General features: G+C 49.3%; 1 protein-coding gene and 1 non-coding gene across 6 annotated transcripts; both read left to right on the top strand.

The window, feature by feature from the left end:
- Nucleotides 1–7,492: 7,492 nt before the first annotated feature.
- On the top strand, nucleotides 7,493–7,677 carry LOC128574377 (small Cajal body-specific RNA 16). The gene has a single exon (XR_008376747.1). It is a non-coding gene; the product is annotated as a small Cajal body-specific RNA 16 (non-coding RNA).
- A 763-nt stretch (nucleotides 7,678–8,440) lies between these two features.
- CDC25B (cell division cycle 25B) lies at nucleotides 8,441–22,572 on the top strand. 5 transcript variants are annotated; one of them, XM_053573902.1, is made up of 16 exons: nucleotides 8,441–10,357; nucleotides 11,701–11,952; nucleotides 12,792–12,931; nucleotides 14,861–14,912; nucleotides 16,939–16,980; nucleotides 17,122–17,158; nucleotides 17,354–17,698; nucleotides 17,832–17,966; nucleotides 18,372–18,452; nucleotides 18,574–18,750; nucleotides 18,944–19,039; nucleotides 19,550–19,612; nucleotides 19,759–19,857; nucleotides 20,072–20,205; nucleotides 21,048–21,159; nucleotides 21,308–22,572. In XM_053573902.1, the coding sequence occupies exons 2-16, from the start codon at nucleotides 11,753–11,755 to the stop codon at nucleotides 21,446–21,448; spliced, it is 1,854 nt and encodes a 617-aa protein (XP_053429877.1). In that variant the 5' UTR covers nucleotides 8,441–10,357; nucleotides 11,701–11,752; the 3' UTR covers nucleotides 21,449–22,572. The 5 variants fall into 5 exon arrangements, with proteins under 5 accessions (XP_053429877.1, XP_053429875.1, XP_053429876.1 ...); XM_053573900.1 differs by lacking the exon at nucleotides 8,441–10,357 and having other exon boundaries at nucleotides 10,687–11,952; nucleotides 17,354–17,473; nucleotides 17,576–17,698; XM_053573901.1 differs by lacking the exon at nucleotides 8,441–10,357 and having other exon boundaries at nucleotides 10,687–11,952; nucleotides 17,576–17,698.
- Nucleotides 22,573–23,928: the final 1,356 nt, after the last annotated feature.

The following is a 23,928-nucleotide window of genomic DNA, read 5'->3' as shown; positions in this document are numbered from 1 at the left end:
TTTTTACTATGAAACCAATTTACAGCTTTATTATGAAAGCTATAACCCAATGACAGTCCAAGAAGAAGGGGAAAGAGGAGATGGAGGAGAGGAGGAGAGGGGTGGGAGGAGAATGGGTGGAAAGTAATTGGTGGGACCACACCTATGGTGCATCCTACAAGGGTACATGTGAAATTTACTAAGTATAGAATATAAAGGTCTTAACACAATAACTAAGAAAATGCCTTGAAGACTATGTTATCAAGTTTGATAAAAACATTTCAATTGTATATAAAACCAGCACATTGTACCCCATGATTACATTAATGTACACAGCTATGATTTAATAAAAAAAAATTGGTATAGAGGGAGGGTACTTGGTGAGACCATACCTATGGTGCATCTTACAAGGGTACAACATGTGAAATTTACTAGGTGTAGAATATAAATGTCTTAACATAATAACTAAGAAAATGCCATGAAGACTATGTTATCAAGTTTGATAAAAACATTTCAATTGTATATAAAACCAGCACACTGTACCCCATGATTACATTAGTGTACACAGCTATGATTTAATAAAAAAAATTGGTAGAGGGAGGGGAGGATGAATGGTGGGAGGGTAATTGGTGGGACCACACCTAGGGTGCATCTTATAAGGGTACATGTGAAATTTACTAGGTGTAGAATATAAATGTCTTAACACAATAACCAAGAAAATGCCAAGGCTACATTAACCAGTTTGATGAAAATATTTCAAATTGTATACAAAAGCATTACATTGTATCCCATAATTGTATCAATGTACACAGCTATGATTTATTTTAAAAAATTGGTATACCCTTGGTGCCTACAGCTCAGTGGCTATGGCGCCAGCCATATATGCCAGAGCTGGTGGGTTCGAATCCAGCCCAGGGCTGCCAATGACAACTACAACCAAAAAATAGCCGGGCCTTGTGGCGGGCACCTGTAGTCCCAGCTACTTGGGAGGCTGAGGCAAGAGAATTGCTTAAGCTCAAGAGTTTGAGGTGGCTGTGAGCTATGATGCCAGAAGCACTCTACCTAACTCAACAGCTTGAGACTGTCTCAAAAACATAAATAAAAAGAACTGGTATAGACTAGCTTTATGCAGATGTTTAAGGAAGAATGTGGCTCACACCTGTAATCCTAGCACTCTGGGAGGCCAGAGGTGGGAGGATTGCCTGAGCTTTTAAGACCAGCCTGAGCAAGTGACCTCATCTCTACTAAAAATAGAAAAAAACTGGCCAGGTGTCATGGCAGGAGACTATAGTCCCAGCTACTGGGGTGAGCCCAGGAATTTGAGGCTGTTGTGAGCTAGGCTGATACCACATCACTCTAGCCTGGGTCAATGGGCAACAGAGACTGTCTCCAAAAACAAAACAAAACAAAAAACTTTAAATTTAATTATAATAAACTGAAAAAGTGAAACTTTATATTAAGCATGTCAAGAACTTGGTAGCTAGGGGCATTTCTATCATTGCAGAAAGTTCTGCAGGACAGTGTTGTGTTAGGTCTTCTGGGGGAGGGGCAACTCAGTACTTCAAACACAAGGTCTCACATATTTATTACTGCACCAGCTTATTAGGGAATAGCACATAAACGAAGAGAAAACTCATTTTCCCAGTGAAGTGTGGCAAATATCCAACTGATGACATTTTCAGCTTGATATGGTAAGATGATGACAGTGACCGTAATACAGCATAATAAGTACATGCCGTCTCATGTGTAATTTCTTATAGACCCAGCTTGGTTCTTCTCCAGTGTCTCCTCTTCAAGTTGTACCTGATTTTATTACCAGTTTTCATTAGAATCTACTGGGGAATGGGACGATTTTGTTTTTTGTTTCTTGGCCAAAACCCGCTTGATTCTGAAAGTCTTATGAGAGGACATGGTGACAAACGAGGCTACTCAGACTCACCACCCTTTTTTATATTTTGAGACAGTCTCATTTTGTTGCCCTCAGTAGAGTGCAGTGGCGTCACAGCTCACAGCAACCTCAGACTCTTGGGCTTAAGCGATTCTCTTGCCTCAGCCTCCCAAGTAGCTGGGACTACAGGTGCCTGCCACTATGCCCAGCTAATTTTAGAGATGAGGTCTGGCTCTGACTCAGGCTGGTCTTGAACTTCTGAGCTCAGGCAATCTACCTGCCTTGGCCTCCCAGAGTGCTGGAATTGCAGGTGTGAGCCCCTGCGCCCAGCCCATAGTGGAGTTTGGGCGGCGCCTGTGGCTCAGTGAGTAGGGCACCGGTCCCATATACCGAGGGTAGCGGGTTCAATCGCTTAAGCCCAAGAGCTGGAGGTTGCTGTGAGCCTTGTGACGTCATGACACTCTACTGATGGCGGTAAAGTGAGACTCTGTCTCTACAAAAAAAAAAAAAAAAATCTCTTAGAGCTGTATGATGGGGAACTCATGCAGTAGACAAAGGAGAAGGCTCTGATCCAGAACAGCCTGAGGACCTGGGGCTGGATGAAGCATCAAGTGAGTGAGTGTAGACAAAGAGGTCCAACGTAGACAGGTGTGGTGGCTCATACCTGTAATCCTAGCACTCTTGGAAGCCAAGGCAGGTGGATCCCTTGAGCTTAGGAGTTCAAGACCAGCCTGAGCAAGAGCAAGACCCCATCTGTACTAAAAATAGAAAAAGTGAGCTGAATGTCCTGGCAGGTACCTGTAATCCTAGCTAATCAGGAGGCTGAAGCTGGAGGATCACTTGAACCTAAAAGTTTGAGGTTCCTGTGAGCAGGCCTGATGCCTCAGTATTGTAGACTGGGCAACAGAATGAAACTCTGTCTAAAAAAGAAAAAAAAAAGGAAAAGGACAATGCCCTGGGTACTCCAAGGTGGTTTAGGGCTCAAAAGGACCAGAAAGGGACTGGGTGTGGTGGCTCATGCCTGTAATCCTAGCATTTGGGGGGCGAGGTGGGTGAATTGCCTGAGCTCATAAGCAAGACCTCTAAAAAAAAAAAAAAATAGCTGCGCATTGTGGCGGGCACCTATACTCCCTACTCAGGAGGCTGAGGCTAAAGAATCACTTAAGCCTAAGAGTTTGAGGTTGCTGTGAGCTGTGATGTCACAGTACTCTACTGAGGGCAACAAAATCAGACTCTGCCTCAAAAAAAAAAAAGAAAGAAAGAAAGAAAGGACCAGAAAGACTCATGAGGAGCCCCCAAATTGGTAGGAGGAAAATCAGGCCAGTGAGTGCAGCAAGTGTGACATTCTGGAAACCAAAAGAAAGCACTGCTGTTTCAGTGCAAATTTCTTGTTTCATGTTTATCGGCTGTTTGAATACTATGAATCTTCTAGTTACATCCTTTGCATATGTGTTTATATTTTTCTTGACATTTAGGAGTTCTTTACACACTCTGAAGATAAAATCTTTGTCAAATATATTGACTGTTTTATCCCAATCTGCCACTTGTCCTGTAACTGAGCTTAGGGAATCTTCTGAATATGAGAAGTTTTTAATCTTAAATTTGCTGATTTTTTTCTCTTGTTGCTTCTGGGTTTTGTGTCTTACTTAGAGAGGCCTTTCCCACTGAATCCTGAGCTACAGAAAGTGTTTATTTATTTATTTATTTTATTTTTATTTCTTTCTCTTTGAGACCAAGTCTTACTTTGTTGCCCTCTGTGCCATAGTGCCATAGCTCACAGGAACCTCAAACTCTTGGGTTCAAGTGATCCTCTTGCCTCAGCCTCCCAGGTAGCTGAGATTACAGGTGCCTGCTACATGCCTGGCTATTTTTGGAGATGGGCTCTCACTCTTGCTCAGGCTGGTCTTGAACTCGGGAAGCTCAAGCAATCCACCTGCCTCAGCCTCCCAGAGTGCTACATTTATAGGTTGAGCCACTGAGCCTGGCCATAAGATATTTTTCTAATCTCAAGGTCCAGAAGAAGACGTGGGAGACTTTTCCCCATAGGGGCCACAGCAGTGCTTGGCCCAAGAGGGGTGTGTGGTCACTTTGCAAAGGTGAATGTAAGATGACCTGGCTGAGGACTCCTTGCCACATATCTTCAGGAAACTTGTCTCCATTTTGCAAGTTTCATCTATATGTGCACATATGCCCCCCCTGCCTTTCTTGGCTTATATTCAATGGGTGATTGGAATGGACTATGAGTGGCCTTTTTCCCCTACTTTTCTGAATTTCTGAGTTTTCTTTAATAAGTACTACAGTCCCTTTAAAATGAAAAGAATTTCTTTAATTAGTAAGTACTACAATCCCTTTAAGATGAAAAACTTGCTATAGAGGCATGAAGGACAGTTTTAAGCATCCTGGGCCAAGAGGAGAGAAGGTGGACTGTGGGGCAAACACTGTATTAAAATTGTAATATTCAATTCATTGTGGCAGGTGCCTGTAGTCCAGCTACTTGGGAGGCTGAGGCAAGAGAATCGCTTAAACCCAAGAGATTAAGGTTGCTATGAGGTGTGACGCCACGGCACTCTACCCAGGGTTACATAATGTGGCTCTGTCTCAAAAAAAAAAAAATTATCAAGTGACTTGGAAAAAAGAAGACAAATTATACTCGTTCTTTGAAAAATATTTTAAAGTACTGAAAATATTGAGAATAAAAACATTTAATCACCTTTAATCCCACCACTGAATATCCTTGTAAAATATCTTCCTGTGCATGTTGTTTTTAATGGGACTATACTTGGTACAATATTTTGTAGTCCATATTGTAAACATCTTTGCATGTTGATAAACCTCAGTGAGTTTCACACTTCTTTTTTTAATTTCAGATTAATATGAGGGTACAAATTATTAGTTTACAATGTTTGCATTTGTTAGGTAGAATCCCTGTTGGAGTTGTGTCCTTCATCCAGGAGGTGTGCCATATACCCTTTTCTGTGCCCATTAAGTAGGAGCACACCAATCATCCTCTGTCCTCCATTTTTCCCTCCTCTCTCCTGCCCTCGATTTGAATTAAATTGAGTTTTTCTCTTGTGTGTGTATATTAGATTGTCTACTGGCTTCACATTAGTATTGAATACATTGGATACTTGCTTTTCCGTTCTTATGATTCTTTACTAAGGAGAATGTGTTTTAACTCAATCCAGGTTAACACAAAAGATATAAAGTCTCTATCTTTTTATGGCTGAGTACTATCCCATGGTATACATATACCATAGGTTGTTAATCCATTCCTGGGTTGATGGGCATTTAGGTTGCTTCCACATCTTGGCGATTGTAAATTGAGCTGCAATAAACAGTCTAGTGCAAATGTTCTTATAATAAAATGATTTCTTTTCTTCTAGGTAGATGGATAGTAATGGGATTGTGGGATCAAATGGAAAGTCTATTTTGAGTTCTTTGAGGATTCTCTATACTTCTTTCCAAAGAGGCTGTATTAGTTTGCAGTCCCACCTAACAGTGTAAGTGTTTCAGTCTCACACTCTTTTAACTCTAGGAACCCTCTGTTCAAAAGAGCATTTTCTGGGATCCCAATATGTAATCATTCAGTAAGCAACAGTTACTTATTGAGCCCCTGCCAGGTGGCAGGCATTCCTTCACTGACTGTTCTCCTTAAAGGTTGCAGGGATTGCAGAGCACAGAAGAACCCCCTCCCCGATTGTGAACAAATCAATGAGCACACATCTGTATGTACATTTATCATCTCCTTAAGAGAAATTCGGAGAAGTGGAATATTGGGATCAGAGGCCAATGTTGGGCTCAAGCAAGGCACTGGGAAGAGAAAAGATAGGTGAATGACTTGGTCCCTTTCCTTCAATAGCTCTGTCAGCTTGAGGAGATTTGCTGCAATTAGGGACTTAAATAATTAACTTAAATATCACTAGGGTGGGCTCAGCACCTGTGGCTCAAGCGGCTGGGGTGTCAGCCACATACACCTGAGTTGGAAGGTTCGAATCCAGCCGGGGCCCACCAAACAACAATGATGGCTGCAACTAAAAAATAGGTTGGCATTGTGGCCGGTGCCTGTAGTCCCAGCTACTTGGGAGGCGGAGGCAAGAGAATCGCTTGAGCCCAGGAGTTGGAGGTTGCTGTAAGCTGTGATGCCATGGCACTCTACCCAGCGTAACAACTCGAGGCTCTGTCTCAAAAAAAAAAACAAAAAAACCACTAGGGTGGTAACACAAATCTATCTTCATGTGATGGTTGTTTTCTTTCTTTCTGTTTTTCTGGAGACAGAGCCTCACTTTGTCACCCTTGGTAGAGTGCCATGGCCTCATAGCTCACAGCAACCTCACATTTTTGGTCTCAAGCAATTCTCTTGCCTCAGCCTCCCAAGTAGCTGGGACTGACTAAAGGTATCCACCACACTGCCCAGCTACTTTTAGAGACGAGGTCTCACTCTGGCTCAGGCTGGTCTCAAACCTGTGAGCTCAAGTAATCCACCCACCTCGGCCTCCCTGAGTGCTAGTATTATAGGCAGGAGCCACCGCCCCCAGCCTTCATGTGATGTTTGTGTACCCTCTACATGGAGGCATACATATACTTGTAAACATAGATCTGCACTGTACAATGTGGTAGCCAGTAGCCCCCAAGTGGTTACTGAGCCCTTTAAATATGGCAAATGCAAACTAAGATGTGCTGGGAGTTCAAAGTGCACACTGGATTTTTTTTTTTTAATTTAGATATTGTATTTCTCAATATATTGTTTTTCTTTTTTTTTTTTTAGATACCCACCAAAGAAGTAATGCACATTGGATTTTGACGAGTTGGTATCAAAAAATATCTCATTAATAATTTTATACTGTCAAAAAATAATTTTATACTGATCACTTGTTGAATATTTTGAATATTTTTTTTAATTTTTTTTTGTAGAGACAGAGTCTCACTTTATGGCCCTTGGTAGAGTGTCATGGCATCACACAGCTCACAGCAACCTCCAACTTCTGGGCTTAAGTGATTCTCCTGCCTCAGCCTCCCGAATAGCTGGGACCACAGGCGCCCGCCACAATGCCCAGCTATTTTTTTTTTGGTTGCAGTTCAGCCGGGGTCAGGTTTGAACCTGCCACCCTCGGTATATGGGGCGGGCGCCTTACCGACTGAGCCACAGGCACTGCCCTTGAATATTATTTTTAATAAAATATTCATCAACAGATGAAAAGTAATTTCATCTGTTCCTTTTTGTTTTTTTCAATTTTTTTTCTTTCAATTTCAGCTGGCTTTCACTCTTCTTAGTTTGAAGTTTTTTTTTTTAATTTCTTTTTTTTCTGTTCTTCCTTTTTAGCGATTCTCTTGCCCTTTGCCTCCCAAGTAGCTGGGATTACAGGCGCCTGCCACAATGTCCGGCTTTTTTTTTTTTTTTGGTACAGATGGCATTTCACTCTGGCTTTCTCCTGCTCATGCTGGTCTCGAACCTCCAAGCTCAGGAAATCCACCTGTCTCAGCCTCCAACAGCGCTGGGACTACAGGTATGAGCCACCACGCTCGGCCCTTTTTGTTTCTTTAATGTGGCTACCAGAAAATTTTAAATTGTGTGTGTAGCTTGTATATGCTTGTATCTGCCTTTATGTTTCTATTAGCTAATCATAGACTATCTTCAAAAGAATATGCCACATTGAACCTGCCAGTTGTGGGTGCAGCCTGGTACCAGGCAGCCTGATCCTGACCTAAAGTAAATTCCCCGGAGAAGTCTCACCTGGGTTCTGCATTTACAGTAACAGGTGTGAGCATTCTAGCAGCAGTTTGATTGATCATGTATGATACTACAAACGGGACAAAAAAAAAAAAAAGAATACGCCACAGATTTCTAATAGTTGCTGCCTCTAAGGTGGTGTGCTAAAGGTATAGAGTGGGGTGAAGGACTGACTTTTTACTGCCTTTTTGTACCATTTGAATTTTCTTCTTTTTCTGAATTTTTATTTATTTATTTATTTTTGAGACAGAGTCTCACTTGGTCACCCTTGGTAGAGTGCCATGGTGTCTTAAGTCACAGAAACCTCAGACTCTTGGGATTAAGCCATCCTCTTGCCTCAGCCTCCCAAGAAGCTGGGACTACAGGTGCCTGCCACAATGCCGGGGTATTTTTTAGAGATGGGGACTCACTCTGGCTCAGGCTGGTCTCGAACCTGTGAGCTCAGGCAATCCACCCACCTCGGCCCCCCAAGTGCTGGAATTATAGGCATGAGCCACCACACCTGGCCCCCATTGTCTGAATTTTTTTGTACCATACAACTTTTTTTGAGACAGTCTCACTATGGTGCCCTCAGTAGAGTGCTAGGGCGTCACAGCTCACAGCAACCTCAAACTCTTGGGCTTAAGCTATTCTCTTGCCTCAGTCTTCCAAGTAGCTGAGACTACAGGCGCCCACCACAATGCCCAGCTATTTTGTTTTGTTGTTGCAGTTGTCATTGTTGTTTAGCTGGCCCTGGGCTGGGTTCAAACCCACCAGCCTCAGTGTATGTGGCTGGCACTGTAACCACTGTGTTGTGCCCAGGAGTTCCACACTGCCAAACAAGCCAAATTTACACCAGAGTCCTTTTATTGAAGAGCCGGCTGGCGACTGCCTCAGTGTACCAACATGGGGTTTCTGAGAGCATCCCCGAGTGCTTAAGGAGTCAGGTTTTTAAGGCTTGGTCTGCATCCTTGTTGGCAGGCAGGCCATCCAGGTGCATTCGGGTAGGGTAGCAAGCAAGTATTGTACAGAAGCAGAATTTTGCGGTTAGTTAGCTATACGTCATACATCTTTGTTTTAATATTTTCCCATACATCTTACTTCCAGTACTTTCCCTCCACACAGTTTAAAAGTCAGTGTGGGGATAGTCAGTTCATTTTGCAGGCCCAGGAGTTAGTCAAGCAAGAAGTTAGTGAGAACTTTCCCATCTATTTTGGGAGTGAACCAGACTTAACTCCGTTTTGGTGAGGGCTTGCAGCCCAGGAATTTGTCAGGAGTTAACTGATATTTTTCTACTTTAGCCTAGGCTTAACAACTGTGATATGGGCACCGAGCCATATATAACCATTTTTTAAAAACCATTGAACAGGCTTGGCACCTGTAGCTCAGCGGCTAGAATGCCAGCCACATACACCGGAGCTGGCGGGTTCCAACCCAGCCCAGGCCTGCCAAACAACAATGACACCTGCAAACAAAAAATAGCCGGGCGTTGTGGCGGGCACCTTAGTCCCAGCTATTTGGGAGGCTGAGGCAAGAGAATCACTTAAACCCAAGAGTTTGAGATTGCTGTAAGCTGTGACGCGGCACTCTACCCAGGGCGACAGCTTGAGACTGTCTCAAAAAAAAAAAAAAAAAATTAACATGTCACAAGCAATGACAAGAAAGGGACCAGAAAAAAAGTCCCACCAAGGACATATATGGGGAAACAGGCTTGGAGAAACAGAAGGGATTTAAGAAAAAAGAGGTAACACTGCCTTCTCTGCTGCCAGGGCCCCAGGGTCACGCCAGACCCCTTTAAGGAGCTTAGATACTTGATGTGCATAGCCCACAAGTGCTGGCTGGATGGGAGCTGATCCTCTTGCTAGGATGGTTGCAGATACAGGGTGGCCATAAAGATTGTGTGCAATTTAAAATTGCACACTATTTTAAATTGTACATGAACTTTATGGCCATCCCATATTTATTTTAACTTATTATTATTATTATTATTTGAGACAGAGCCTCAAGCTGTTGCCCTGGGCAGAGTGCTGTGGCATCACAGATCACAGCAACCTCCAACTCCTGGGCTGAAGTGATTCTCTTGCCTCAGCCTCCCAAGTAGCTGGGACTATGTAGCAGGTGCCTGCCACAATGCCCAACTATTTTTTGGCTGTAATTGTCATTGTTGTTTGGTATGTCCAGGCTAGATTTGAACCTGCCACCTCTGGTGTATGTGGCTGGCACCTTAGCTGCTTGAGCTACAGGCGCTGAACCTGTTTTTTAACTTATTTTTATTGACTAGTTTCTTTGTTTTAATTGAGCACATAATCTATGGTCTAATTAGCAAAAGGGGATTGAGGAAGACACAGAGTTGATATGTGAAATAGATGGAAGGATCTCTCTGAGATCCTCTCCCTCCTCCTCCCCACTGGCCCGGAGATGACCTTCTGACTGTGGGATTTCAAGGGATTCCACAGTATAACCCTCTTGCCCCACCCCCCAACAAACCCTGTGGAGATGTGTGTTCACCTGGGTGGGGGGTACATGCTGAGTTTATTTTAAAAGGCAGCCTAAAGGGCAGTTTAATTTCTGGTCCTTGGGTTGGGAGGCCTCTCAGAGGTAATTCTCCTCTCCCACTCGGCAGTAAGGACAAACACATCCTTCACTGTGACTTAGTGGCTGGAGGTCAGAAGACAGCATGACCTCTAACCCAAAGATGATGAACCAGAAACTCAGCCTGCCCAGACTGGTAAGACAGCGTCTGGCACAGCACAGGAGCAGGCAAAATGTTGACGGAAGGAAAGGTAAAGTTCCTACCTTGACCACACCGCTTAGGTGGGGCTGGGGTCTTCCCTTCATGTCTCCTGGCTTACCCAAGCCCCCCATCACAAGGCCCTCCTTTTTGCCACCCCCATCCAGTGCATCTTGGGCCCGGATGATTGAGACCGCATGGAGAAGGGTGCAAGGCTCTAAGTAGCTCCCGCCTTCTACATGGCCCTTCGCCTGGCCCGAGGCCACCTCTTCCCAGGGGAGAGGGGATGCAAAGGCCGCTTACAGCTCATTCGCTTTCGCTTTCGGGGACAGTTTTCTGGCCTTGCTCCAGGAAAATGGCTTGGATTGGAGGTGATTATTCAGCCGCCCTGGACATCAAAGAAATAGAATTAAACAATAGGGAGCCATTGGCACCCAATTAGCCTAACCATCAATGGGCCCGCTAATTCCACGACTCGGTTCTTTGGTCGCTGACAACTTTCTTAACCCCCCACGCAGAAACCCATGCCTAGTCCCACTGTTAGAACCTCTTCTAGGGCTGCTGGAGAAAACTGGGCACTTTGGGGTAACATCTAGCCTATAGGCCCCCGGAAAAGCCAGTCAGTTCCGCTTCAGGCCCCCAAAGCCAGCCAACCTCATGCGCTGGCGGCTCCTCGGCGCTGCCAGTCTTGTGGGTAGAGAGGCTGCCGGGTCGCAAGCGCCTGGGAACTAACGAATCCTGGCCTCACCACTAGCCGAAACACGTGACCTTGAAAGAGTTCATGAACTTCTCCAACCCTCAACGTCCCGGTCTGTAAAATGGAATATCTAACGCAGACCGCACAGCGCAGCTGTGTGCAGCAAACTTCCGGACGCCGGGTGGAGCCTCTCTCGGTCCCTGCTGGTAATGGTGCGAGATGATAAACCGCAGGGGGTCCTTCTGAGGTCACCCTGAGGGGCTGTCATCCTTTGGGAATGTGTAGCTCCAAACCTTGTCGCGAGGCAGAATTCAAGAAGCCAGAATCCTTGCGGGAAGTGGTGTGGGGGGAAGGATCTCTAGGGGAGCGGGATAAACCCCAATTCCTCCGCCCCACCCAATGCCTGGAAATCCAGCCTCGGAGCCTCTCGCCCCGCGAGCCCCGCCCTTGATCCCGCCCTCCTCTAACCCGCGCCCCCATTGGTGGCGTCCGGCGGCGCGGCCGCTGTTATTTTTCGAATATATAAGGAGGTGGAGGTGGCAGCTGCAACCGGAGTCTTTCCAGACCGGTGCTTGCTCCCGGCGTCCCTCCACCCCTTCCCTCCCTCCCCGCGTCCCTCTCCCTCGCTCTCGGCCCCGCAGCTCTTCCTCCCTCCCTCCCTCCCCCTCATCCCCGGCCCCCTCCCTTCCTTGTCCCAGCCAGCTGTGCCCGGTGTCTGTTGGCCGCCCTGCGCCTGGCCCTCCAGCAGTGATGGAGGTGCCCCCGCCGGAACCCTCCCCGGGTTCGGCTCTCAGTCCGGCCGGCGTGCGTGGTGGAGCCCAACGTCCGGGCCACCTCCCGGGCCTCTTGCTGGGATCTCATGGCCCCTTGGGGTCCCCGAAGCGCGCGGCCGCTTCCTCGCCGGTCACCACCCTCACGCAGACCATGCATGATCTCGCCGGGCTCGGCAGGTAAAACACCCTAAGGAGGGTAGGCGTGGGATGAAAGCCCGGGACTAGGGTCCTGGGCCTCCTAGGGAACTGTGCACGGGACCAGAATCCAAAGAGGTGGAGTGGTGAGGCGTTCGGTGCAGAGCAGAGAGGTGTCCTTGGCCCTCCATCAGGGTACTTGGGCTTTGGGACCAGAGTTGTGCTGCTCACATCGTCCAGGTGACCTGCTCTTAGTTAGTCTGCATGGGCCGCTGGGAGCCCTCTTTCCCACTCCCCCTACCCCATTGTGCCTTCCCAAGCTTCCTCTCTAATTTCTGTCCAGAGAACCATCATTTTGCCCCAGGATGGGGACCCCAACCCTGGAGGGAGAACTTTGGAGTGGCAGAGAGGCTGCCTTCTCACAGCCCCATGCCCCTGCTCCCTCCACCGAGTCTGTCCTCAGGGTTAAGAGATTAAAGCTGACCCTGTGTCCTCTGAGTCCTCAGCCCAAGGGGTCTGAGCTAGGTTGTCCCAGCAGTAATAGAGACCCAGGTCTTGGCCCTTCCTTTCTTCCTTCAGGAAGACATGTGGGGAGGTGCGGGTCTGAAGGTTTAGGGAAAGCTCTCTATGGCTGCTGTGCTAACCCGCCAAACCCCAGCCCAGCCTCCTTGTCCTTGCCCTGGGCTCACCTTCCACTACACCTGGAAGGACTTTTCCTAAACCAACCTGAGAAGCGGGTGTGTCCCGGGTGTGGTGTTTCTCAGGTCTTCTCTCAGTGAGGGGATTTCCTGGGGCAGTGCAGAGGCTAGACTGGTCCTTCAAAGATGGGTGACATGGACCAACCAGCCTGAGAGCACCACACTTACTTTCTCCTTTCCCAGTTCCTTCTCCCTTGCCAGTGAGACTCCAAAGAATCAGAGAGGGAGCTTGCTTTTCCACAGCCGGCTGACATGCTTATCTTTGTCACGACGGGCATCTGAATCCTCCATGTCATCTGAGTCCTCTGAATCTTCTGATGCAGGTGAGGCCCAAGGGTGCCTGGGGAAGTCCACTTAGTACCAGGAGGATTTGGGCAGCTGTCTGGGCCCTCCCACATGATATGATCAAATTGACATCCTTCCCACAACCTGGTGGTTCTCACCTCTTCTGGGCCTTACTACCCACAATTCAGACTGGCTGAGTGGGTGTGAGGGTGGGGCCCTCTGCAGGAGATGACATCTTATCTACTTAAAATTACACCAAAGGCTGGGTGCCTATAGCTCAGCGGCTAGGGTGCCAGCCACATACACCAGAGCTGGGGGGTTTGAATACAGCCCAGACCTTCAAACAACAATGACAACTACAACCAAAACATAGCTGGGCATTGTGGCAGGGGCCTGTAGTCCCAGCTACTTGGGAGGCTGAGGCAAGAGAATTACTTAAGCCTAAGAGTTTAAGGTTGCTGTGAGCTGTGACATCACAGCACTCTACTGAGGGTGACAAAGTGAGACTCTGTCTCAAAAAAATAAAAATAAAAAAATAATAATAAAATAAAACCACACCAAAGTTCCTAAACCACAGCCCCACTTGGGAAGCAGTTAGGGCTGAAAGTTGGTCTTTAAAGCATTATCTTAGTCTATACCTTTTTCCTTAAATCATTGTCTTTTCTGGAACAGATGGTTTTAAATCAGTGTCCCTCAACCTTCCTAATGTCGCGGCCCTTTAATACAGTTCCTGTGGGTCATGACCCACAGGTTGAGAACCACTGTTCTAAATTATTTTAAACCAGTTCAAGAGAAACACTTAGCCAGCCTTGTGGTTTAAAAACATGTGTGATGGGTGTGGCGCCTGTAGCTTAGTGAGTAGGGTGCCGGCCCCATATACCGAGGGTGGCAGGTTCAAACCCAGCCCCGGCTAAACTGCAACCGAAAAATAGCCAGGCGTTGTGGCAGGTGCCTGTAATCCCAGCTGCTCGGGAGGCTGAGGCAGGAGAATCGCGGAAGCCCAAGAGCTAGAGGTTGCTGTGAGTCCTGTGACATCATGGCACTCTACTGAAGGCAGTAAAGTGAGACTCTGTCTCTACAAAAAAATAAAAATAAAAACATGTGTGATGGGATTTCCATCGTAAACAGGGAATGGAAGACTACTGGATTTGCAGCCCTCAGGTTCCACAGTTAGATTTTTTTTTTTTAAGACAGAGTCTCAAGCTGTCACCCTGGGTAGAGTGCTGTGGTGTCACAGCAACCTTAAACTCTTGGGCTTAAGTGATTCTCTTGCCTCAGCCTCCCAAGTAACTGGGACTACAGGCACCTGCCATAACGCCTGGCTATTTTTTGGTTGTAGTTGTCGTTATTTGGCAGGTCTGGGCTGGATTCGAACACGCCAGCTCCGGTGTATGTGGCTGGCGCCCTAGCCACTGAGCTGCAGGTGCCAAGCCATAGTTAGATTTTTGTTTATTTATTTATTTTTTATTTTTTTTTTTTTTGGCCGGGGCTGGGTTTGAACCCGCCACCTCCAGCATATGGGACCGGCACCCTACTCCTTGAGCCACAGGTGCCGCCCTTATTTTTTTTTTTTGAGACAGAGCTTTACTATGTCGCCCTCAGTAGAGTGCTGTGCGTCATCGCTCACAGAGCAACCGAAAACTCTTGGGCTTAAGTGATTCTCTTGCCTTAGCCTCCCAAGTAGCTCAGACTACAGGAACCTGCCACAATGCCCGGCTATTTTTTTTTATTGTTGTTGTTACAGTTGTCATTGTTGTTTAGCTGGCCCAGGCCAGGTTTGAACCTGCCTGTCTTGGTGTATGTGGCCAGTGCTCTAACCACTGAGATAGGAGTGCTGACCCTTTTGTTTCATTTTTAATGTGTCAAAATCCAAAATAGAAATACCTCCCCCCCTTCTTGGGATATAGTGGGGGGAAAGTATACAGAACATGCCACTACTTTCAAACTAAGGTGCTCTATTCCCCTAGGTCTGTGCATGGATTCCCCCAGCCCCATGGACCCACAGATGGCAGAGCAGACGTGAGTAGAGAAGGGGGAGTCCCTACTACCAAGGAGTCAGCACTTGCCCTTGCAAATTCTAATTCTAGCATAAACTCTCTGCTGAGACCTGAGAAAATAGACAGACCCCTCAGGAGTCTCATGTCAGAGGACTTATTGACTTTCCCTGGCCTTGAGATTCTGCTCCCTACCCCAGAGAAGGGTTTGTTCTCATGGGAGCTACTAAGGCCAAGGGATGGTGGGGACAGTAGCCACTGAGAGCAGCAGAGACTTGACTCCAGCTAGCCCTTGTCTTGCAGAAACACAAGCCCAGTGTATGTGCTGTTTTTCTTTTTTTCCTTTACCCATTTTTTCTGTGAAGTATCATAATTCAAAAATAGGGTCCATAGCCGGGCGTTGTGGCGGGCGCCTGTAGTCCCAGCTGCTCGGGAGGCTGAGGCAGGAGAATCGCGTAAGCCCAAGAGTTAGAGGTTGCTGTGAGCCGTGTGACGCCACGGCACTCTACGCGAGGGCGGTACAGTGAGACTCTGTCTCTACAAAAAAAAAAAAAATAGGGTCCAAGAAATTCAAAACTTTAACTCATTTTAGGCCAAACAAAACCCAGTTGCCTGCCGACTGATTTGGTCCTTTGGCCCATCAGCAACCTCTGGTGTCAATAACACTTGGCCCTCTGGTCAGCCCCTGGATTAGGCCTATTGTGAGAGGGAGTGGAAAGAGAGCTAGTGGACTCTGCTCTGAGCAGATGCCTCCTTCTTGGTTATGGGTTTGGGTAGTGCCTTCCAGAGCACAGCTGTTCCCGTCCAGCTGTTATGGCCCAAGCAGGGGGAGCAGCTGCTGGCTATTAGTAGGGACAGCCAGGTGTGCCCAGCCCTTGCTAGGGGACTATGGCTTTGGGTTCAGGTCAGTGACTATCTTGCTTCCCACTGCCTTTGATCAGCCTGGGCTGGGCTGCAGAGTTTATTCACAAACAGGAAATAGGGAGAGAATTGGGTGGGGGTGGGAGGGACTGCAGACTGGTTTTTGGTGGCAACACTGATCTGTTCCTTGCCTCACCCCCAAGGCCAGGTGCAGACTGGAAACCAAGCCAATGAAACTGGTCATCCCTGATGCCAGGCTGGCTGGTCACAACACACACAACCCCACCTCCCTTAGAGGGAGGCGTCCCTTTCATCCCCTTGACACTTTAGCCCTGAGGGCCCCTCCCCACCTTTGCACCTGCTTCATTGAGGGTTATTCAGAGTTTCTCAGAAAAAAGCCATCTTTATGTGTGTGTGCAGAGATGTACAAAAGCTCTGCATGGCAGGTGGTCTCTGGTGACATAGCTGGGGGTAAGTGGGGGCCTATATACAGTAACTTATATAGCTCAAAAATAGCCTCAAAAGGAACATCTGTCAGAATTCCTTGCCTGCTGGCCTCTTATAAGGCAGGAGGAGTGGGTGGGACAGAGGCTGAGTCCTGGAAAATTCTATAGGAGGGAGGAGAGGATGTGACTCTGCACATTTGTCACTAGGAGGTCTGCTGTGACAGACTAGGGCTTATCCAGGGGAGCCCTAAAGCCAGGCCAGCTCCTCACAGGGGAGGGAAGCCTCACCTTGGTGTCTAGGCCCTGGAGACACATTGCTGGGTGCCACAGCCTGTCATCATGGGATGGATAGATGCCTTTCCTGGTGGCCACATGGCCCTGTTGAGGTGATTTGCATACAGGTGAAAGGCCTGCTGTGCAGGCTGGTGAGACCGTTGCCTTGGTGATGCCTCAACGACCTCTGTGACCTAGCCCAGCTGTCTCCATCACTGCCATTCTCTGGGCCATCTTCCATTCATGGCAACCTTTAAAATCCCAGACTGCCTGTCATCTGCCCCCTCCCTAATACCTGGGCCCCACTGAGAGTGGGCGTTCTTCCTCCCACCCTCTCCTTCCGCTGGCATGAGCCCTGGCCCTTATCTTGGCCCTCATCTCTGGCCCCTGAACCTGGTGGATTGGAAACTAGGTGCTAGGTGGTGATGGTGCAGGGGAGGAATGGATTGCATGGACTCTTCTCTGTTCTAGGTTTGAACAGGCCATTGAGGCAGCCAGCCGAGTCATTAGAAAGTAAGTGTTCCCAGGCCTCTTCCACTCACCATAGGCTTTCCCCCCAGAGGATATAGGGTTCTGGTGGAAGGGCATCCTGCACACTCTCTGTCCTTGCCCTAACTGTCTCCCAACCCTCACTGTTCCTGTTTTCTTCTGCAGTGAGCAGTTTGCCATCCGACGCTTCCAGTCCATGCCAGTGAGTGTCCTCTGAGGCCCAACAGGAGGCTTAGGCATCCTGAGAGCACCTCCCAGAGGGTGGATTTGATGTAGCTGGGTATCCCCGGGTCTGTCGGGAGATGGGGTAGTTGGAGGAGGGGTAGAGAAGGTGGGGCCTGGGCTGGTGCCAGAGGAATATAGCCTTCAGTGCCTGCTGCCCTGCCTGGCTCTCTAGGTGAGGCTGCTGGGCCACAGCCCTGTGCTGCGGAACATCACCAACTCCCAACTGAAGGAAGGCCAAAGGACGAGCCCAGGAGGCAGCGCTACCAGTGCCTCTGGGGGAGACAAGGAGAATGTGCGCATCCAGAGGCCGGCACAGGAGCACTCAGGGAGAGGAGAAGCATGCTGGGGTGGTTCTCTGGCACTTAATGACCCTTCTGTTCCATCTTACCTACAGGATGGGTTTGTCTTCAAGATGCCGTGGAAGCCCACCCACCCCAGCTCTGCCCATTCTCTGGCAGAGTGGGCCAGCCGCAGGGAAGCTTTTGCCCAGAGGCCAAACTCGGCCCCCGACTTGATGGTACAGCAGGAGGGCTGGCCCCTGATAGGGGATTTGGGAGGAGGCAGCGAAGGAAGAGAAGGGTGCTCCAGAGCCCCCAGAAGGATGGGAACGTCCCCATCCCTGAGTCTGCACCTCTTCATCACCCGGACAGTGTCTCACCCCTGAGCAGAAGATGGAAGTAGAAGAGCTGAGACCCCTGGCCAGATGCCACCTCTCCCTGACCCCTGCTGAGAGGGCTGCTGAGGAAGATGATGGATTTGTAGACATCCTGGAGAGTGACCTAAAGGTAAACAGCCTTTGCCCCACCAAGTCCCCACGTCCCCCTCCTGTGATCCCCCTGCAGTGAGACTATGACCTCATTCTGGGATCAGAAGAGGAATTCAAGGTAACTGAGGCATGGCCTGACCTCTGATCAATTGAGAAAGAGTAGATGGCTGATGCCACAGTGCAGAAGAGGATGGGCAGGGTGGGAAGCTTCTTAGGATTCACTGCAAGCCCCTGCAGCAAGTAGGTCCCTGCAGCTCCTTGGATCTGAAGGACTGCCCTGTGTGGAGGAGCTGGCAGGGCCAGGGCAGGCTGCCAGCCTGGGTTTTTTTGGGAGAACAGGGAAGGCTGCACTGGAGGATTGGGGGATGGAAGTGTTTGGCCTGTGCCTGTGGGTATGACCATGTCCTTGCTGATTGGGCCTAAGGACAATGATGCAGTCCCTCCAGGCATGGAGAGCCTCATTAGCGCCCCCTTGGTCAAGACCTTGGAAAAGGAAGAGGAGCAGGTAGGCCTCTGGGGTGACTCCCCCCCAAGGAATCTGGAGGGATGGGATCCTACTGTCTAAGTGGGACTTGAGGGATGGGTGGGTGCTGGTCATTCTGACCCCAACCTGCTGTCCCTGCCAGGACCTCATCATATACAGCAAGTGCCAGCGGCTATTCCGCTCTCCGTCCATGCCCTGCAGCGTGATCCGGCCCATCCTCAAGAGGCTGGAGCGGCCCCAAGACCGGGATGTGCCTGTTCAGAACAAGCGGAGGAAGAGTGTGAACCCTCTGGAGGAGCAGCAGGAGCCGGAGGAACCTGTGGGTGCCTTCCTCCCTGTGCGGGGCTGCTGCCCACCTTGGGCATGCACCTGGGCTGCCACACCCTTGGTTGGGTTTGGGCAGTGGATAGGGTGTGGCCTGGGCATGGCTGGGAGGAAGGGCTACCAGCCAGACAGGGCACTGAGGGGCAGCCTTACCACTGACCCCAACCTCCATCTGCCTCACTTTCCAGAAAGCCCGTGTCCTCCGCTCAAAGTCTTTGTGTCATGATGAGATCGAGAGCATCCTAGACAGTGACCACCGAGAGCTGATTGGAGATTACTCCAAGGTGCTGGCGGGGGACTCCCAGAAGGCCTCTAAGTCACTGTGGCCCTGGCTCAGAGCTATGTCAACTCCTCTCTCTCTCTCTCCAGAGGCCTCTTTTCTTTGTCCGTTTGTATCTTTTCATCCTTTGTTCTCACAGAGACTCTTCCCTCTGGCTCTCCTTGGCCTCCAAGACTCTACCTCAAGTCTGTCCAGGCCTCTGGTATCTCAACCTTGGAAAACATTTCCAAGCTAAGATCTGGCGTAGAAACTCCTCGTGCCTCGTGCTGAGAGTTGGCAGAGTGTAGGAGGCAGAATTAGAGAGTCCATTTCTTCCATGCCCCTCCTCACTTCCCTGTGGAAGGCTGTTCCCTGGGTTAGACCCCTAGAGGCTCTCTGGGTTGCTTTGGGAACCAGAGCTGAATTTGAAGGTCAAAGCAGGTATGGCCTCTGAGTTTGGGAATAAAAATTCATTCTTTTCAGACTCCTAATCTTACTAATTTCAGTTTCTCTTCTCTCTCATCCCTTCCCTCAGGCCTTCCTCCTACAGACTGTGGATGGAAAACACCAAGACCTCAAGTACATCTCACCAGAAACAGTAAGCATGCTTGAGCCGCTTTCTAGACACATTTGGGGCCACTGTTCATCTCTTCACCTTCCCTGGGGAGGCTGTGTGGACTAGGCTAGAGAAAGGGCTAAGGCCAGACCCCAGCTGCCAACCAACCCCTCCTCCCTCACCTACAGATGGTGGCCCTATTGACAGGCAAGTTCAGCAACATCGTAGAGAAGTTTGTGATTGTGGACTGCAGATACCCCTATGAATATGAAGGCGGACACATCAAGGTGAGGTGGGGTGATGGGCGAGGCCCTGAAGGCCCTGCCCTGCAGGACCTTCTTCTGCTGAGGGGGTGAATAGGTGGAGGGCAGGTACACCTTCTTCTGGGGTAGGATCCTGCCCAGCAAGAGATGAGGTCACCTACATGAAAGATGGGAATGCAAAGGGAGGGTCTGCCTCCCAGACCCAGGGCTGTGGCCTGAGCCCCAGCTCCTCTGACAGAATGCTGTGAACTTGCCCCTGGAGCGTGATGCTGAGGCCTTCCTGCTGCAGAGCCCCATCGTGCCCTGCAGCCTGGACAAGAGAGTCATCGTCGTTTTCCACTGTGAATTCTCATCTGAGCGCGGGCCCCGCATGTGAGTCCCAGCTCTGCCCAGCCAGCTCATGTCTGCACTGGTGTTTCTGGTCACTGGGATGGCCAAAGGTGCAAGGGCAGCCCCTCCCTGGCCTGGGCCTCTTGCTGTATCTAAGGGGCCCTATACTTCTCCTCAATGACGCTGACACTTGATGTTTGATGGTGTTACGTCCCCATTGGAACCCCATTCCCTTGGTGTCTAGAATACTGCAGACCTCAGCTGAGCTCCTTCTCCTAAACCTTTTCTGTCTCTATTCATGCTCTGCCTGGCTATCTATCCCCCCTGGTCTCCTCTCCTGGGTTGCCACTGGTCCATTTGCCTGTTAGTGGCTCTCTAGCCTGGCCTCATCCATGTGCCACGAATCTGTACCCAGATGCTCTTTACAGAGTCCTCATCCCTCCGGCCCTCCCCTCTTTTCCAGGGATTCCAGCATGTGGTACCCACCTCCACCTGTCACTGGGCTACAGTCTTGGGGCCTTCTCCCTCCTTTCTTCTCCCCACCTCTCGTCCTCACCAGGTCTTGTCTGGGAGACCTCCTGAATTGTGTCCACTTGTCTCCTCTTCTGCTTCCTTCTTCCTGGTCCAGATCACAGATCTCTCTAATGAGGATTGCACAACTGCCTTCTAGAAACAGGGCACACCTTGATTTACCTCCTTCTACCCCTGCCAACCTCTCCTATGCCCATTAGCTAAACTGATCTTCCAAAAAAGGTTCTTTGGCTGACATTCCTGTGCTCAAAAGCCTTCTGTGGCTCCCCAAGGCCCTGACAGGAGTAGGTCCCTGATGTACTCCACCCCCTATCATGTGCCCAGCTCTTAACACCCCCTCCACGCTGGTCCAGGTGCCGCTTCATCAGGGAACGAGACCGTGCTGCCAATGACTACCCTAGCCTCTACTATCCCGAGATGTATATCCTCAAAGGCGGCTACAAGGAGTTCTTCCCACAGCACCCGGTACTGTGGTGGGGGAGGCCACAGTCTGCAGATGGGCAAGAGCAGAGAGAAAGGGCTTGATCAGTCTGTGCCCTAGGAGAAGGGAGGGCTGTGTCTCCCATAGGTACCCATTCCCCTGTATTGATGGGTCACTCCCATCCTGCCCTAGAACTTCTGTGAACCCCAGGACTACCGGCCCATGAACCATGAGGCCTTCAAGGAGGAGCTAAAGACATTCCGCCTCAAGACACGCAGCTGGGCTGGGGAGCGGAGCCGGCGGGAGCTCTGTAGCCGGCTGCAGGACCGATGAAGGGCCTTGTCCATCCTGCCACTTCCCTTGCCTTGTGAGGCCTGGCACCAGCTGCCCTGTGGACTTGCAGGGCCGATGGTCTGCTGGAAGCCCCAGGTGCTATTCAGGGGAGAGACAGTGTGGGTGTCCCGTTGCTCTACCCCAGCCCCAATTCCCCTGTCTCACTCCAGTCATGTTCTGTATACTTGTGCCACCCACCCCAACCCTGGAAGAGTCCAGCCTGTTAAGTTGGGTTAATACCAGCTTAAAGGCAGTATTTTTTGTCCAGTAGAAGTCCTTTTACTTCCTTGTTTGGGTTAACCCTTTGTCTCCCTATGCCAAGAAAAGCCCCTTTGTGTATATGTCAGCTGAGGCTGGGGAAGAGCCACCACCCCTGAGGATGGTTCAGAGCTGAACTCCTCACTGGCCTGGGAGTCAGCACCTGCCCTGGGTTCTTACCTAGTCAGCGCTGTCCCCTACCCTCTGCAGGAGTCATGGGTGTGTCTGCCATGCTGTCCCTTTCTGTCTTCCTCTTTCCTGTCCCTCCATACAAGCACCACTGGCATAAACGTAAGCTCTTACTCTTTCCTGTTTCAGTGTTACCTTCATGCTTGATTTGTTTGTTTGACTTTTTTGCCCATCTCAGGATACTTGAGTAGGCTGTTTAGGCTCTACCTGTCAAACATTGATTACTCACCTGGTCCCAGTTTTGTTGCCCCAGAACAAGGTATTATTATCCTTGGGGACTCTCAGAGAGCCTGCTGGAAGCCCAGCCCTTACTGCTGTGAACCCTGGGGCCTGACTGGTCAGAACTTGCTGCTGTCTTGTCGCAGATGGATGGAAGGATGGATGGGTGGATGAGTGGCCACGGATGCACAGTGCCTTGCAAACACAAATTTGATACAAGCATTTTGGTGAGCATGACAAATTGTGGGAGGAACGTACATGTATCTGTCTGTGTGGACAAAAATCTTTACACTTAGGGTTTGGAAATATTCAAGAGGAAATACAGAAGCAGCTTAATTAAGGACTGAGCAGCCTCTGTATTCTGAATCTCAAGATGGGGGAAGGGCTGTGCTTGAAGGCCCTGATGAATCATCTGTTCAAACCTTGGTTCAATAAAGCACTAAGCAAGCTGAGTAACCTGTGTCATGTACTGTGGGGCCCTTGTCAAGACCACAGCTATCTCTGATGGGATGGGGAGAAGGTCAGCAGAGGCTGGGAGACCTCCTGGAGAGGCGTTCTTGTGCTAACCCTCTTGCCCTGAAGTCTTCCATCTCCTAGATGACATTCCTGCCCTTCTTTCCCCTCATCTGGCTACCCAACCACTCTGGGCACATCCTTCCTAAACTCTGCACCATAAGGCAAGGGTGAACCCATCATTCAAAGATTGTCAGTGGCTTCCCATTGTCCTCAGAATAAACCCGAAGGACTCCTGGCCTTTTAGGGTTTGGGTCCTCCTCAGATTCATCCCTGCAAGAGAGAAAGAGCTGATCTGGGAGGACAGGTCCTGGGCCCAAACCCAGGTATCTCTGAGGAAATCCCTCCTGACTACTACTGCAGATGACCCCTCACCCATAGGCATACACACAAATGTGAACTATTTGATAGTAGGGACTCCTTTGCCTCATATAATGCACAGTGTATTCAGATGTGATTACCACTTTCTTTTTTTATTATTTTTTCTTTTGAGACAGTTTCACTTAGTTGTCCTGGGTTTGAGTGCCATGGCATCATAGCTCACAGCAACCTCAAACTCTTGTTCAAGCAATCCTCTTGCCTCAGTCTCCCAAGTAGCTAGGTCTAGCCTGCCACAACGTCCAGCTATTTTTAGAGACAGGGTCTCACTCTTGCTCAGACTGATCTCAAACTCCTAAGCTCAAGCAATCCACCCGCCTTGGCCCCCCAAAGTGCTAGGATTACAGGTGTGAGCCACTGTGTGCCCAGCCTGATTACCACTTTCTGTGAAAATTGATCTACCTTCTGGAGTAGGTCATGTAATAATTACTCATTTTGCAGATGAGAAAATGGAGGCTATTTCCCATCAGAGCAGCAGAAAGAGACTTCATATTCTCAGGCTAAGTCTAAAGAACACTTGCCCTGTCTCCATCCTGTGCCCCCATGTTTCTTTGCCCTAAAGCTTGGTTTTCACTCCTGATCCAGAGCCCCCTTCAAGAGCACCATAGGTGAGGGTGATGGGGTGTGGCTTTGGCTTGGGGATTGGGATCTGCCCAGGAAGGGAGTGCCCCTGAAGGCTCCAAAGCCCCCTCCACTGAGGAGGCAGCTGGCATCAAGGTGAACATTTCTTTGGGTGAGGAGACTTGGTCCAGAAAAAGGAAAATAACTGTCAGATCCCTGAGAAAGGGAGAGGCAGGAAAGAAGAGTTGAGTAAGTCCTGGGCACCATTGTGCTGAAACCTGCCTGCTCTCTTAGGAGCGCTTAGGTGCTCGCTCTCTTTTTTTTTTTTTTTTTTTTTTGCAGTTTTTGGCTGGGGCTGGGTT

This window comes from Nycticebus coucang, chromosome 21 (genome assembly GCF_027406575.1).
Source record: "Nycticebus coucang isolate mNycCou1 chromosome 21, mNycCou1.pri, whole genome shotgun sequence".
NCBI classification, from domain to species: Eukaryota; Metazoa; Chordata; class Mammalia; order Primates; family Lorisidae; genus Nycticebus; species Nycticebus coucang.
This window is presented reverse-complemented; position numbering and strand designations above follow the sequence as displayed.

Excerpts from the sequence above, each read along its gene's own strand:
- CDC25B (XM_053573899.1), top strand. The coding sequence starts at position 11,402 with ATGCCTGGAAATCCAGCCTCGGAGCCTCTCGCCCCGCGAGCCCCGCCC. Across the intron at positions 16,981-17,121 it reads GCCAGCCGAGTCATTAGAAA|TGAGCAGTTTGCCATCCGAC; the intron begins GTAAGTGTTCCC and ends TTTCTTCTGCAG. Across the intron at positions 20,206-21,047 it reads TCTGAGCGCGGGCCCCGCAT|GTGCCGCTTCATCAGGGAAC; the intron begins GTGAGTCCCAGC and ends ACGCTGGTCCAG.